Source organism: Musa acuminata, chromosome BXJ1-6, assembly GCF_036884655.1.
Source record: "Musa acuminata AAA Group cultivar baxijiao chromosome BXJ1-6, Cavendish_Baxijiao_AAA, whole genome shotgun sequence".
Lineage (NCBI taxonomy): Eukaryota > Viridiplantae > Streptophyta > Magnoliopsida > Zingiberales > Musaceae > Musa > Musa acuminata.
In genome coordinates, this window is record NC_088332.1 from 41,157,985 (window position 1) to 41,174,882 (window position 16,898).

General features: G+C 40.6%; 1 protein-coding gene across 2 annotated transcripts; it reads left to right on the plus strand.

The window, feature by feature from the left end:
- The first annotated feature begins 9,871 nt into the window (after nt 1–9,871).
- Nucleotides 9,872–14,514, plus strand: LOC103989388 (early nodulin-like protein 18). 2 transcript variants are annotated; one of them, XM_018827190.2, is made up of 8 exons: nt 9,872–10,373; nt 10,462–10,534; nt 12,087–12,286; nt 12,625–12,820; nt 12,942–13,271; nt 13,353–13,468; nt 13,541–13,957; nt 14,121–14,514. In XM_018827190.2, the coding sequence occupies exons 5-8, from the start codon at nt 13,061–13,063 to the stop codon at nt 14,235–14,237; spliced, it is 861 nt and encodes a 286-aa protein (XP_018682735.2). In that variant the 5' UTR covers nt 9,872–10,373; nt 10,462–10,534; nt 12,087–12,286; nt 12,625–12,820; nt 12,942–13,060; the 3' UTR covers nt 14,238–14,514. The 2 variants fall into 2 exon arrangements, with proteins under 2 accessions (XP_018682735.2, XP_009406490.2); XM_009408215.3 differs by lacking the exons at nt 9,872–10,373; nt 10,462–10,534; nt 12,087–12,286; nt 12,625–12,820 and having other exon boundaries at nt 12,890–13,271.
- Nucleotides 14,515–16,898: the final 2,384 nt, after the last annotated feature.

Here is a 16,898-nt window from a genome sequence, read left to right on the forward strand (position 1 = left end):
TCCGGGGCCGTGTGGCCCTGAAGTGGTGGTCCTCTCCGTCGACGAAGATATCGAGATCAGAGAGGAGGTCAAGAAAACTGAAGTCACTTAAAGAAGATTCTTGCACCACCCCAGAACAGACTACAACTACATTTCGTAGCCACACGACAAGTCACCAGGGATAGAAAGGCTCATTGGAAGCTTGCATGGATTGGCGTTCTCTCAAGTTCCAGAAAAGGGTTTGCACGCGTGTTTAGTGTGTGTAAGTGTTGTCGTTTAAGCTTGCATCGGTTAATGCTGTTGTTCTAAGTTTCAGAATCAACTCAAATCTCCTATAAATAATAAAAATCAAAGAAGAAAACGTCATGTTTTAAATGATTGATTGATTTGTTTTGTATGACACCATCTGCAAGTTGAGACAGCCACCAATTGCAACAAAGATCCTGTCATCTTTTGTTCTCACCTGTCTCTCAGAATCCAACCCATAATATCTCACTTAAAGAAGTTTCTGCTAATTTATCTCCGATGAGCAAGGCAGTAATATGAGAAGCGATTTGTAAGATACCTGTAACCCTAACAGTTAACAGTGTACGTAGTGTGCCCTATCTGATGTTGAAGCTTTGGATAAGATCATATTTGACAGTAAAACACTTACAGAGACCTCTCAACAATTTTTTGTCCATCAGCATGAAACATCCTAAGAAAGCTGCTTTCACACTTCGTCGAGTCATATTGCGTTCAAAGTTGGATGACCGTAAGTTGTGCCGCATGCATCATAATTAACATATATTCATGTAATGAGGGTATAGGGTTCAACTTATCCTTCGATCATTGAATAAGGAACATTATAACCGAGTACGTTGAACAATGACTTGAGTGATTATTGACTTGTTGACTTGGTATTAGATCATGGTGTTTGCTTCATTGCTAACAACACAAAACAATATGTTTGGACTTAATTCGATTAATCAGCTTCACTATTTACGACACCCAAGTCAAACTTATTTTTCTTTTCTCATGAAAGGAACATTTCCATTAACACATGTGAAGTGGGTTTACAAACAAAAAACCTCAAATGCTTTCATCTTTCTGTATCGATCTTTCTTTCTCTATGCGTGTGTATATATATATACATATATATTACGCTAAGTTCTTCGCCATCATCTTAGCTCTGATTCCTTGTGGTCGTGGAGATAGTCATCCTCCTATAGAGGCTGACAAATGAGACATGTAGCAGTGCAAGGATGTCTCGCGGAAGAGTCACCCAATAAGGCAGATATAGAAACGCAAGGATGTCCCACTGCACAAGAAATCCAATATAGGATTGAGATTGACTTGTATTTTTTGAATTCTTAATTTACCACTGATATATTTTCTATTTAGAGTACAATTTGTTTGGCAAGTTTGATTAGTCAACATGGATTTTAGTTGATAAGTTATTTACTTGATGAAAAATGAGTGTAATGAGGGTTGAAACATTTTTTGATGACTCTAAATTTTTTTTTCTCTGATAGATTTGAAAAGACTGAAAGAGATTTGAGGGTACAAACTCAAATCCGATAGACAAATGATTTGTATGTACTATTCTGAGTTTGCCTAATAAATTGTTCCTTCTTTTAATTTATTATCTTAGTATCAGTTCTTTCCTACAATAATAGTATTACAGTTCATAAATTGAAAACATAATAAAAAATCATGTTGAATGCTTTCACAAATTTCAATCATAATAATTTTGATAAGAATAGCAATTCATTATGTGATAAAGGAGTACAAAAAATATTCTTATTAACAAATCCGTTGAATAATAAATATTATTTTTATTTATATATCATGCATACTACACATAATATTGTTAATAATGCGATTGATGAGAGTCAATCTTGGTACAACCAATGGTGTTCTAATTGTCAAAGCATCTATCTTGATCTTAGCATTTCTTGATCCCGTGTTCCGAATTAGTTTAGGTGTTCCAACTCAGTAAAAGGATCTGAAATTGATGAGATCATGATAAAATTTGATGTGACAGATTGTAGAATTTATTGCTCCACACAAAATTTGAATACATTTTTATTGAAAAAATATTGAAACGAAATAATTATTTTTCCTCTTAATATATCAAAATAAGTTTCTCATCAAAATATCAACTTCTTACCAAAAATAAATGTTAACCAGCTAGAATAATGAATAAATCATAAAATGAGACACCGAATTTTTACGTGAAAATTTTTTAAAAAAAATTTACGGGACCGTAATCCACTTCAAGCCTCCACTATCATCAATAATAATGATAATATGTTTACAATAAGTCTTCTCTAGAATAACTAGAGAATCACAATAATATCAAGAACACAAATATTGACTTGATAATATATCATCATCATATTTTATAATATAGCACGATCTTTATTGTCCAGTCGAAGCCCACCTATGGGCTGGACCGAACAGGTTTATAGATTTTACTCCCCACTTTCCACTCTTATCCCCTCATCAAGCTTCGACAGATCAAATTATTTCTGAACCGAAGTGGCATGCATAGAAGTTTCCCTGCAATGGCTTTCTGGTGTTTGGAAGTGTTGCTTGTTGCTTCAGCCATGACAACATTTTGTGTTCATTTCCACCGTATTTTCATGGTTTGTTTTCCTTTTTTTCAGACTCACGACATAGGTTAGATTGCATTTGTCATAGCATGTTGGACCATGCTGTATCTGACACTATATATTGTTGCACTATCTATATACATAGAAATACTTGTTATACAATAATCTAATATCTGTATTGTTACATTATAAATTCACCTATTGACTAAATTTTAGATATAATTTTGAACATGCTCAATTGTATATCATATCTCTTAAGGGATCATTACAATCAAAGCACATATTTTTTCGGTTGTCCATAATCGAAACTAAGCTATTTATCTCAACATTTGAATCCCAACATTACATATGACAAGTAGTTTCCAGAATCATCCCATATTTCATATTTGACTTGCTATTATTCATTAATAATAAATACATTTGTTTATAAGATTTGGTGTGCAATGATGTTGAATATTAATCTAAAAGAAAGGGGACCATCTACAAAAATTCATAGTTAAATGGAAATTATAGAACGCCAACAAGTCTGGAGAGCTGGCAATAAGAAAACAGCTACATATGCCTACTAATCTTGCTGATCATTGTGTTATATAATATATGAATTGTAGCTTACAAAGCTTGGTTGGCTGGTCACATCAACTGTGGATAACGCAAGAAACAACTTGACATGTTGATCCTTATCTTCCCAGATTGTGATGTCAGATAAATTGAGCTCCTAGATTTTTTTCTTACACGTCTTGCATCTGGTGTTTGCACCTTCAGTCAAATGAATAGAGGAACTAGAATTTGATGGGGAGTAATTTCATACACTCGGCTCTTTTGTGTTTTTGTCAATGTGGCTATGTATGATTCAGGCACCATGAAATCCCCTTGTCAGCTTGCCCCATCATTAAGGTATGTCATTTGTTTATGGGTCAAAGTAGCTACGCCATGGAAATTTCTGCCAAGATATCATTGTCGTGGTCAGTGGTTCCTCTTTCCTTGGCCTCCAAGTTATACTACTTGGTCTTTGGTCAAAGACAGTGCTCTTCCATGAACCAGGAGGCATCTCCGTGCTCTGGAGAAAGTAAGTGGAGAGTATGATGTACTTTGTCGTCTATAGAAAGCCTCCGAGTTAAACAAGAGACACGAGTTCTCATCAGAGTTGTAGCCATGGCCTCTAGCTTTTCTTGCATGCCTGTGCTCCACAAGGTCTTCCCCGTGAAACCATCGGCGCAAGCATCGAAGGGAGAGGCGAGTAAGAAGACCGAGGTGAACGAGGAGAGACAGCAGCAGCAGCAGAAGAAGAAGAAGAAGAAGAAGAAGAGCAACCTGGAGCAAGCTGCTTTTACGACACCGTACTTGCCATTTCACATGCGACCGGGGCTTCGTTGAGCCACGGACGGCCGGCGGGGCGGCTGTGTGCTAGGAATAGGGATGGACGATATCTTGTGCTGATTCCTTTGTTCGTTCATATTTCGATTAGTAATATTCCATGTAGCAGTTGCTCCACAAGAAATATATCTTCATCGTAGAGAGATTCCGGCGTCCTTCCTTCTTCTACTAACCAGTTGTTAGAAAGATCCGAAAGACGATGGATTCCTCAAAAAGAGAAAGCCGGAACGACGGATTTCCCATTATATATATTTGAGATTGGTGCAAGAACCTTATGTAAAGATCATCACGTAGTATCAATCTCCGTCTCTCTTTCTTGAAGGAAGAGGATCAATCAACCTATTTGCAACTGGAACACTGGAGAACCAATCTTGTTTTTATCAGCTCACGGTCTTCATCATATTGTATGAATCGTAAACTGAACCGATTATGAATCGGAGTCAGAACCGATGGTTTCGATTCTATGATCGAAAAAAATATATATATTATATATTAATAAAAATAATAATTTGATTTTTGTTATTTTTGGTTCTGAGGAAATCAATCATTATGATAGAATCAATCATAGAATCAAAACCGTCCTTTCACAATCATATGGTATGGGTTATATTGAATAGAGACATTATGAAAAAAAAAAGAATATATAAAATCAAATGGAACCTTTTAATTGTGAGGATTTATGTGGAAAATAGATATATGTGAAAAAAAAAAAAAAAGTAATTGCGTGAGGATTTATTATCAGTGACTATTTTATGTCTACTTCAGACTTTTTGTCATCGAAATAGTTAAATGACTATGAAACAATACATATATACTTAAATGACCTTTTAAGAAGAATATCTTCATCTTTATAAATAGATACAAATTCACAGTATAATCTACAGAAAAATAATATTGTATACTTTTCAGACCTTCTTACAATAAGGGTCAACTAACTACATGCTAATGTTATCACTTAGGTTCATAGTGAGTGCATGAAGCAGATTCTTTTGACTCGTCTCTGAGCCACAGCTCTTCCATCTGGTTTGCGGCCAATTTCTTCTCAGCTCATTGACATGTAACACTTATCTTTTGACTCTTCTTCGTCCCTACTTCCGTCTTCTGGTTCTTGGCTACCAAGTAATATAAGACGAGTTCCTCTTTGACCGTGATGATATCTGTTGACATGCGGCGCACAACCTTCGCCACCAAGCAAATTAAACCTCGGTATTAATAGACCACCAAGACCTCACAAATCTGAAGAAAAAGAAGAGAGTTCAAAAGAATAGCTAGTCCGGATGGGGTTTGGTTCTTCTGTTCTTGCAGTTTTCTGCAAGGCTTCACCAATGAGATCACCAACCGCGACAGTCGACGGAGTTGGCGCTGGCTTCAACCACAAACTAGAGAAGAGCAACGGCGTGAAGGAGAAGGAGAAAATAGTTGAAAGGGGGGAGCTGAAGAAGAAGAGACAAGAGGGTGCTGTCTTGGTGGTGCCTACTTTCCCCTACCAGTCTCGGCCGTCTCTTCTGTAACAAGATAGACACGGCTTCAATGGCATCTGACGAATGCTCATGAAGCTCATCTAAATCATGGAAGTTCTTTTAGTCATATATATATATATATATATATATATATATATATATATATATATATATACAGAGAGAGAGAGAGAGAGAGAGAGAGAGAGAACACAAAATCTGTGTATTATGGACACAGAATTTTCTGAAATTGCTTAACTAGTCTGTAAAAATAGGGTGCTGTCTTTATAAGATGCAGAGCTCGTTTGCTGACTACGTGTGCTATGTTAGTCAATCTCATTTTTCCAATTCAAAAAGTTTGTCCTGTTCTCCAATCTTTGTGGGTATCGATTAGGGTTTCTTTGGATAGATGTGATAGAAGATAAGATTTCTCTAATTATACGAGGAAATCTTTATAAATAAAAGAGAGATATTTTAATATATTTAAGCTTTTTCACTTTTTCAATAAATAATTATTTTTATCTTCTATTATTTTCATCATGGTATCAGAGCAGAGTAGTGAGAAAGCGAAGCTTCGCTCTTGCCTTCGGCATTAACGTCGTTGAGAAAAGTAAAGCTTTGCCCTTGTCGAATGTTGATTTCCCAACAATCGACGAACTTAAGGAGAATGAAGGACGAACTTAAGGGGAACGAAAGGAACGCTTGTGCCCTCACAGTAACAACAATCACAGTAGCAGCGACTCCCGCTCGTAAACTATTCTTTACATCGATCCAAGATTGATATTCTTGACAAGAACACCATCTTACAGGGGCATGATAGAAGAAAAGATTTTTCCACCTATATGAGAACCTTTCTCTGTATAAATAGGAGAGGAACATATTAATGTATTTAAGTTTTATTACTTTCTTTAATAATTTTTTTTTAATAATTATCTATCTTCTATTATTTTTATCAATGCTCGACGTACTTTTGTGTCCAATTAGAACACCCATCGATAGTCCCACCTGATTCCCTCCGTCGGTGGTCCATATAGTTGACAAGAACAAGAATGGTGATCCTCTCATAACCTTAGCTTTTGTTGGAGCCATGTGAAGCAAGTTAATCCACCGGGATTGCGTGTCGTCTTTGAATCATTTGCAGCCTTTAGATCAGTGACTTCAAACCCACCACTCTACATGATTCTCTAATGAAGTCAAAGAAAAAGAAAGCGACAATGACATTCGGTACTGTTTCTTTAGCCGTGGAGATGGGAAGATAAGGTTCTGCACTCGTGACTTCCAAACCCCATGTTCTATGTTAGTACTCCTTCGCCGCCAAGAAAACTTGGTCTTTGGGAACTTTCGAGCATCAGGATAACATGCATACGAGTCTTGAGTCGTCATCTTGTAGAGGGAACGCCAGCGAGCTATAACTCGTGGCACCGTTCTTGTCTTATTCATGGAGTACACTCGCCATAAATTAATCAATCACAGTCAACAAACGTGCTCGACGAGGAGCTCGACTGCTTGCTGAGCAAGTTTCTCAGCTAGAAAAGGACTCGCGAACACGCACTCCTCAGCATAAGTTGCAGAAGTTGGTCGAGAAGCAAAAACCGTTTCGAGGAAGAGAAGGGTTCATCGGAGCACTAGAGAGAGATGGCCTTCGGCTGCTCGTGCGTGCCGGTCATCGCCAAGATCTTCCCTGGGAAACCATCGGTGCAATCCTCAAAAGAGAAGGGGAGCAAGAAGACGGCGGAGGAGGAGATGAACAAGAAGCAGCAGCAGCATCAGAAGAAGAAAAGCAACCTCGAGCGAGCGGCTTCGACGACGCCTTCCCTTCCCTTCCACTCGCGCGCAGGCCTTCTCTGAGAACATATGGCACGCTCTTCATGTGGCGTTTGGAAATCATTTCTGTTGCACTTGTTCGTATATTGCTTTCTCCGGCCATAAATTAGTTCTATGACCTCTAATTGATACTTGACTGCATATAAGATTGACGAGGAAATCTCGCTAGTTTGTCATAGTATCAAAACCCTTACCTTGGAGCAAAGACTTACCATTACTTTCTCGTTATCTAACCTCTCGCGACACCTCCAAAGTCCTTGAGCTCCACCACTACCGCACTAGCTCCAACGAGCAACAACGCCACCACTCCCAAGTGATCATCCTCACCAAGTGGACGCAGCCCTGTTTCGCTGGTTTGGTTGGTGGTGTTTCTCAGTAAAAATCACAGCCATCTCTCATTCGGTAGAGAACTGTTGCAGCTCTCTGATCTCTACCACACTGTAGCTTTCCCTCTCCGATCGATCGTTGCTCGAGATCGACGGTGGAGCGCTCTAGAAGGTGATCACTGGGCCACCTCGTCGACCTTGTCGAGGATCACCTGTGTAGAAGCCCTTATCAAACGTTGTAACTCCGGCTCTCTGATCTGCATCTAGAACTCTACACCGAGTGCAAAGTTGGCCCACTTGCCTAGTTGCAGAGCATTGTCCGGCTACCTCACTCTGTCGATCGTTGTCCTCTAACCAAGTGGTTGAGGGCGTTCGCTGGGCTTAGTCTGCACCGCAACAATGCCCCAAGAAGTAGCACGGCCATCTCTGCACCTTGTCATAGCCATCTTCTCCACCCATCCTTACAGTAACAGCACCATTTCCCCATCTACTTGGTAACAAACTCTGCTCATAGTTGCTGCTGATTTGACCGACGAACCTCTTCAGAGTAGCACTCGTGAATGCAGCACTAGAGGCGCTACAACAGGGAGACCGATCATAGTAGATGAGATCCTATTTTACTTATAGAGAGTATGTGAGGACTACAGTGAGTGAACAGCACAAAGCAGTAGCGAAAGAAGACGGTCATCGTTCGTCGAGGAGGAAAGTCTTGATCTAATCAACGTCACCGGAGGCGGCAGATCCAGGCCGGACTAGAAGTTCCTTTCAATTCTGTCGTGGGAAGGAAGATGATGTAGCGCTTGCAGCACCTGTGCTTCCCTTAGGAGCATTGTCCGTAGGGAAGAGAGAAAAGAGAGATGTTGCATTGAGGGTAAGGGGTCACCTTGCACACGAACATAGGTTGTTGATCGTCGAACACCCACTTAGGAGAGGAGAGGAGGAACAGGGGAAAAAATCTTCTAGGAGAAGGGACGACCGAAAGGGCGACAGAGCTCAAGGGGGAGGAACCTTCAGTAGTGGAAACTTTGCCGGAGGAAGCAACATATACATCTTCAAGTCTCTTTCTATCACAAAGAAAATATATTCAAGATTTATTATCAAAGATAAACATGTAAGATGCAAAAGATATTATAACTCCCCTCTCTACTAGTGACACAAACTATGTGATAGAAATCCTGCTATGAAATCCACTCAATACCAACATCTGATATCTTAAAGGGACCCTCAATTATGGCATCTTTCTCCGTAAATATTCTCCACTTCATCTTCATACCTTTGCCGATACTGATTGGGTAAGAAACTTTGATGATAGAATATTCACATCGGGGTATATTGTCTTTCTTGGAGTTAACCCAATCAATTAGAGTTCTAAGAAGCAAAAGACAATCACATGGTCCACAACTGAAGTTGAATATCATGTCATCACCACCACTATGGAATTCAATTGGGTCACAAATCTACTTAAGGAACTTAACATCGATTTTACTTTTATTTCTATAATATATTATAATAATATCGAAGCTACTTACCTATGCCCCAATCAAGTGTTCCATTCCCGCATGAAACATATTGTCATCGACTTCTACTTCATGCGAAATCAAGTTGTCCGACATCAACTACCTGTTTCTCACGTACATACGGTTGATCAACTATTATACTCACTCACGAAGTCTCTCGCCTGTAAACTATTTTCATTACATTGGTCTAAAACCGACATTTTTGATAGGATCACCTTACGAGGATATGATAACATATAAGATTTTTCCAACTCCCGAAGGAAATATCACTATTTTGTTGAGAGAAATCCTCCCTTTAGTATCCTACTCTAGTTTGTCAATAATTTCATAAATTTTTTATAATAGCTTTTAAACCAAAGAATAACGAATGACTATACTCCATTTGCTGCACCCACTGACGTGAGAGCAGCATTAAAATAAAATCACTAAAGAACTTAATTTGTCCCTTAAATTACTTTCTTTCTAATATCAAGTAACAGCGATACAGAGAAGATTGATTGCTAATTGGTTCAGGGATATAGATAAGAACTTACAGTAACGCCAGAAGTGGAGAGAACACTGGCACTTGTATTTTATGTTTTTAATTAGATTGATTTATCCTGTGATGAAGTTTGGTTGAGTTGATTTATATCGAGTTTTAATTAATATTTTATGTTTTTAATTATCTTTTGGTAGGTTTTTTTTAAGGAAAAGAAAAGAGTAATATTGGCCAAATATTCCGTCGAAAGATTCATTAATTTATTGGTAATTCCAAATATTTGGGAATTTATTTCTTTGTTTCAATTGCTAAGTATTTTTGGATTCCTAGCTCGGATCTCCCGCGCCAACGCCACCGTGACGGACCCCTCCCAGCTCCGCCAATAGCTCCACCAGCGGCGACGATCCGGCAGGAACCTTGGCTCGGCCAGCGAGGGCGATCCCCTCCGGTGCTTCCACGGTGAGGCTGAGCCCCCCTGCCGCTTGCCGCAGGCGTCAGGATGGAGATGTGGAAGGAGATCGGGGCCGCCGGGCGGAGCGCGGCTGACGGTGATGGATCAGCGGCCACGGCAGATGGGGAGATGTCGTTGGAGGACTTCCTGGCCAGGGCGGGGACGTTGTGGTTCCTTCCTTAGCGAAGTTGCAAGCGGGATTTCGCCTGGATCCTGTAATCGCCGACCGGTTTTCGCAGCAGGAGCGGTGGAGAATCCGATTCCAGGGTTTGGGAATGGAGTGGAGGGTGGATAAGGCTGCGTTGCAGAGGCAGAAGGGGATGATGAATCAAGAACAGAGTCAAGCTGCCAGGTCCAGGGAGAGAAACAGGTCGGTAAAATATCTTCTTAGACTTGATTTGCTGGTATGGCCGTGAATTGTTTGTTTAGCAAGATAAATTCTGCGGGCATCTTCGCAGGCATACACTGTAGAGCTCGAATCTTTGATGTTGCGTCTGGAGGAGGAAAATGCTATCAATCTTCTGAGAAGAGGTATTTTGCTTTTTGACAATGTGAGGTCCTTCTAGGTCTAGATTTGATGATGAATCAGAAATCTCAAAGGGCTTTTGTTTTAGTTTGATCATCTTCATTATTAATGGTATTGTATTACTGCAATAACATCAAATTCTGGCTAAATGTGATTTTGTGGACATGAAACATCGGATATCTATCCTTTTGCATGTTGAGTTAACATCTTTCAGGAGAGAAACCTGACTTAATGAAGAAATGCACCATCCCCTAGTGTCCGGTCAAAGCAATTTTAAGTTTTCGATATCTAGAAAAAGAACAAAATTCTACTTAGGGCATGAAGATGTGATCTTTGCTGCTTAGTAGAACACAATTGTTCATTTTAAATTGGCATTTCACTTCTCTGTGACATAAGGATCTAATCCTTCTCTCTTTGCAGAAGCAGCAGCATAGGTTGATCATTTTAGAAAAGAGAAATACACAAAGAATGAAGCTTCGACATCCTAATTCTTTGGGGGTGGCTGCATGAATCTTTGAATACCATTCTCCAGTCATCCTGCATGAATGATCTTTGACATCCTATTAAGGACAATATTTCTGCACAAAGTAATAATAAGCAAATATTTTTTCACAATGTTTTTGTAGGTATCCTACTACTAATCACTAATTTTAAATGATTAACTTATCTAGCTCTAGCATCTGCAAGTCTCCTTTAAACATTTTGTGCCCTTTGAAACAATTGTTTGTTCATCTTATGTTGAGTATTTCTTAATCTATCTGTTCTAGGAACACCGATAGCCACAATCTAGTTTAGACCATGCACCTCTTTGCATAGTGCATTGACTGGTCTGGCACCAGGATCTCAACTAGATCCAATCTTTTTTTTTTTTCAGATTAAGGATTTAATATCATAGATTAATTTTCAAACCTCTAGATTCAAAATCCAAACATAGTTTGCATGCTAAATAATTTATCTGTTGCCTGAAAGCATGAATATTATCGATTCATGATATGAAATTTCATAACAATTAAATGTAATCAACAATAATCAAGTTTAAAACATGAAAACATATGCATCACATATTTTTCTTTCCAGGTTAAAACTAAAATGAAATGACTATAAATTATAAGAAACATAATCAATCAGTAATTAAATTATTTAAACCATGAAAACAGGAAGAATCCTACAGGATTCCTAAAGGCGATCACCGCCCTCTTCTCTTCTTTTACAGTTGATTTCCTTGATGAGAAGACGAAGAGGAGGAGAGTTTACTAGGGATTATACGGGGAATGAGGGTGATGAAGTCGGGGAACTTCTAAATTAATTAGGTCAAATCTAATACATATTTTGGTTTTTCAAAGTAGGAAGTAATCGTGGATCATCTGGTGAGACTGAAATAAATTTGGAGGTTACCTACATATTCTTGGGAGCATCGAGGGACTTTATTCCTTTGTTTGTTTCTGAACAACGCATGTAATTAGATTTATTGTGTAATTGGTATTCAAACATTTGTCTCTTGTCAAGATAAATCTAAATCATGAATTTTCTAGGTTTAACTATATATGACCTTTGCAGCTTATGCAGAATCTAATCCCAGTCACCGAGAAGAAAAAACCACCTCGTGTTCTTGCAGTGGTAGAAAGAGGTGGAGACTCATGAAAGAATCATTCATCTAAAAAGTGGGCCTCTCTTGCTTCCAAAGCAGAGGATTGTTTCTGACAGGTCGAACCTGTCTTCTTTATGAGAGGTCTATGCTTGATATTACTGTTTCAGAGGTAATTACCATTTTTTGTGCATATGCAAATTTCTTGAGACTGCTGTTTGCATTCTTTGATTAAGGGTGGAAAAAGGAAAGAAAACTTAAATTTACTTCTCTATTATACAGAAATGGCTTAGTATCCCGATACCTCATTTGTTCATTGCTTTCGTCAATCTTTCTGTCGTCGGAACCTTTTTGGATCATATGATGAGAACATTGTTGCAATTGTCATCTTCCACTTTTGTAATTGATATGATTTCTTTTTCAATTATACGAACGGCAATGCACTAATCATTCCTCATTGTAGTTGTTGTTCTGTCTTATCTTTGTGACTTGCTTCGGCTGTAATTACAGGTTCAAGAACCATGGCACAAGAAAAGTGATCTCGAAGTCCCGGCATCAGATCTGGAAAGTGATGCCGACTTGACTCCAGGGACCAAATACCAGAGGGATGCAAACAAAGAACCCATCACGCCTCTCCTGTGCGCTGTCTTCTTCCTCTGTCCGAACTGTTTTGGGCTATTCAATTGAATGCCCGAGCTTGATTAAAGTAATCATTGCACAATTAGTGTGTACTAGTTTATTACTGTCTCTAAAAGTATATCACTTTATAATTGTTCTCGCCATCTCAGTTTCTCACCCTACTAACTTTTTTTCTCGTTGCTTTGCAGATTCTTCACAGAGCTCGTCTACCGAAGAGCCCTCCTCTCGCTCGTTGCCTGTCCCCCACTGAAGCCTCGTAGCTATCTGACTGTAAAGTCTGATGACACTAAATGCTGCTCCAATTTGAATGCTTCTTCTTCTAGCTGCTTCAAATCTGCATCTCCTGCTGCTCCGTCTCGGAATCAATCTTACAGCCCCTGCGATGTGGCCAATTCCCTCCGTTTCCTGCCTCCTGCTCCTCTTCTTCCTCCTCCGAACCTCTCAAGCTATGGTGACAGTTGTGGTAGATGGCCTTGCAGAGTGGAAATCTCCCGTAGTTCATGTCGGAGACTCTCTCGGTGAGTGATCAATCTACACCATCATTACTTGCAGAGTAATCCATTAATGGCTCACCCTCTTCTCTCGCTTGTCAACTTTAGTCTTCAAGCACCAGCAGGTGCAGAACTTGTACCTCTTCCGCAACAGAAGGGCCTTCGACCTCTGCAGCTTCGATCAATCTATCCTCATCTACGATGGCAAGGCCTCCCTTTTCACGGTATGTTCATATACCTCTTTCTGATTCATATACTCGCCGGTCCATCTCATCCCATTGTTGTTCCACTGCCAGTGGCGGCCTTCGCGCCCTGGTTATTATTACCTCGCCACCAGAAACAGTTCTCAGAGGAGCTGCGAGCAGGTTGAGAAGGTGCCTGTTAGAGTAGTGACTCCACACCCGTCGCCGGGCTTCCCTTCGCTCCCTTCTCCGGCACCCACTTCCGGAGGAGACATCTCTTCCTCTCCCTCTCCCTCGAACTCGTGGACTTCTGTTAGCTCACCCCGCTCCGGCCCCAGCCCCAGCCCGGCGCCCGTGGACTTTGGCCCGTTGCAGCCGAAGGAAAGGCCGACTCCGGCGGCCACTCCGTCGTCTTCGGTGACCGCGGGTTCGGTCCCGTTCATTAGCAGCAGTCCAGCGGTTCCTCTTCCCGTGGGAGAGACCGATACGGCTACCATCCTCCCATTTCCAACCCCGGGCTCGGAGACTCAGGTGCGTGCGCTATCCTCGCCGGCGCTTTGCTCTTTGAGACCCACCGCATGAGTTGTGCTGCTCTTTGCTTTTACGTCTTGCGCAAAGATGATTGAGGAGTCAATTTTGTTGGTTCTTTTTTTTTTGTTCTCTTTTGGATCAATTGCATGCGATTGCCGCGCAGGTGGTGGGGATGGCGTCGTCGTGCGCTGCAGTGCAGATGTCGCTGCTGATGGTGGTCATGATGCTCTCCCTCGGACTCGTGGTGGACACCAGCCTCCCTTTTGCGGCTTTTCTGTAGCCACAGGCAAACTTCTTGTGTAGTCTTTTTCCTTTTTCTTTTTCCTTTTCCCCTACCTTGTGTTTTGTTCTGCTGATGTGAGGCTTAGAGTTGGGCTTTAGATCTTAACGCATGCATGCATCCCGCCATGGATTCCACGAACTGAGAGCCACCATGCCTTGACTGTCCCTGGCTGATGGTGGTTAGGAACTTGGCTATTTTGACCAGTTTATTGTGGTGGCCATGGCCTCTAACCTTTTCCATAGAGAGGGTAAAGCAGCCCAAATCTTTCGCCGTTTCTTTGTTCTTTCATCTTGTTCTCCCCATTCCGGGATGCAGACCGAGTCGAATTAACACGACAGGCAGCACTAGCCACTGGATGCATGCAGTTGGTGTTTGGCTCCTTTCTTCTCTCTCGCATGCCTCCGTACCTTTCACTGGGGAAGAAGATGCGTGCTGAATCACCTCACTACATGGCCTGTGATGATTAGTGAGATATATATTCTTAAACAAACATAACAGTTCTCTTTATCAGAGGCTAAAAGCATACAAAACTCAAAACCATGTAAATGGTGTTTAATTCTTAAAATGTGAACCAAATTCGACTTAAATTAGTTATGTATATTCTTCTGCTTGAACTGATCTCAAACCCATTTAATGGTGCCAAAACTGGAATAAACAGATTGTCGGTTTCAACGTTCCAAAAAATATGACCTATATGGATCCTAAGATAATTATATATTATCTTCTATAGTTAATTATAATTAAAAAAATAATATTATGATCTTTATACCTAAAGGTAAAATATTTAATCTTAATTTTTCTTACATCGTTAATCGTCGATGAAAAAAAAAAAAAAACATATATTGTCACGTGCACACAAAAAAAGGCACAAATGAAAAGAATAAAAATATAATTTTATTATTTTTAAAAGTATTGAATTTATATCAACTTTTAGCCCAAATCGATTTCTTCTTTCTCTCATCTTTCCAACCTACTTGCCGGTTGCACTCGCTCGACCCCATCTTAACGAATAATTATGATTTTGCTTTATCGTCTCCCTCGATCGACAAGAAGGAGCGGAAACCATAGCAAATAAAACCCAGAATAATCACACCCGCATTCTGATCCTCATCCTCCATAGATCTCTCCTCCCGGGCTTCCTCGTCCTCCTGTCAGTGCCTACTTTCCCCTGCATTAGACCCAGCTCCACCCTTGCTTGTATTACTCGCCCCCTCCCCCCACACCCCCCTGCAGTGAAGGGGACCGCCAATGGATCCTATCTGCCGACCTCTTGATCCTTCCCTTCTTCTACCTCTTTGCCGTCGTCAGCCACGCTCACCTCCTCTCCCACTTCGATGCCTCTCGACCTAAGGCGTTCGACCTCGTAATAAATGCCAGCCCATCCGGATCCACGTCTTTGAGTTCCTTAATAAGGGGAGGATCCCTTTCAATGTCGGTGAAGCCCGGGTTGGGCGCATTCGCTGTGGTGCCGTGCCAGAGGAGGAGGTTGGTGTGTCGATTTTGAAGCTTCTAGAGTTTGTCAAGCGCAAAGTGGAGGATGACAAAGGTGCAAATGATCGATAATGGAGGGCTGGGGAGTTTTCCGTTGTGCATGAGAATGACGATCTTGGAGTCTTGCAAGCAGGTGCTGAGGTCGTCTGGGTTCATGTTTAGGGATGATTGTGTTTCCATCATCACTGGTTCATCTGTTTGCGTTTGCTTCTCCTTGCGTGTTCACTCGGTTAGACTCTATCCAACAACTTGTTTTATAGATTCTAATCGTATTAGCAATTTACTATATGTTATAATCATGACATGACAGCTACACAAGAATGAAGTATGCTATTTATTGTGCTTATAGCTGCCAACTATAAAATAAATAATCCCATAGTGATATAAATAAGATTTTTCTCCTAATATGTATAAATAAGAGAGGGACATGTGAATGCATTCAAGCAAAAACTTCTTCAATAAAGCTTCTTCAATAATTCTTCTTATCTTCTATTATTTTTATCATGGTATCAGAACTTTCGTCGTAAAAGCTACTTCTAAACATCTCGATCTAAACATCTCGAAGTAGACCCGTCCCCCCCTCGGACTCTACCGAATCTCGACTTCTTCTCCTACTGTCTCGTGGATCGTGACTCCATCTCAAAGTAGTGTAGCGTTTTCCACGGATGGCCTCCTTCGAAGCTGAACAAGGGCCACCATGTCGTGCACTTTTCTCCTCCCTGTGCCGACGACATTCTTTACTGACGCCCTTCCTCTGCCTCTTCCTGTAGAAGCAAAGCCGACGCAACCTCGCAACTGCTCCCCGGCTAGCGATCTCTCCTCCTCGTTCCCGCATCTCGCTCGAGCGAGAAGTGTCGCTGTAGTAGTAGTGATTTGCTCTTCAACTAAGCTGTTGTCCTCTACTTCTTTTTCCTCTGCTACAGTATTGCTATAGCTTTCTCTATTGCTACAGATTTCTCCTCTATTGTAATCGTCGCCGTCGTAATCGTAACAATAGCAACAACAACAGTAGCGATCTGCTCTTGCCCTACTCACGAAGCCTTTGGCTCATAAACTGTTTGTTTTGTATCGATCCAAGATTGATATCCTTCTTGACAGGAGCATCACGGGGGCATGATAGTAGATAAGATGAAAATCCTCAGAGAAATCCTCCTTCCTAATATGTAT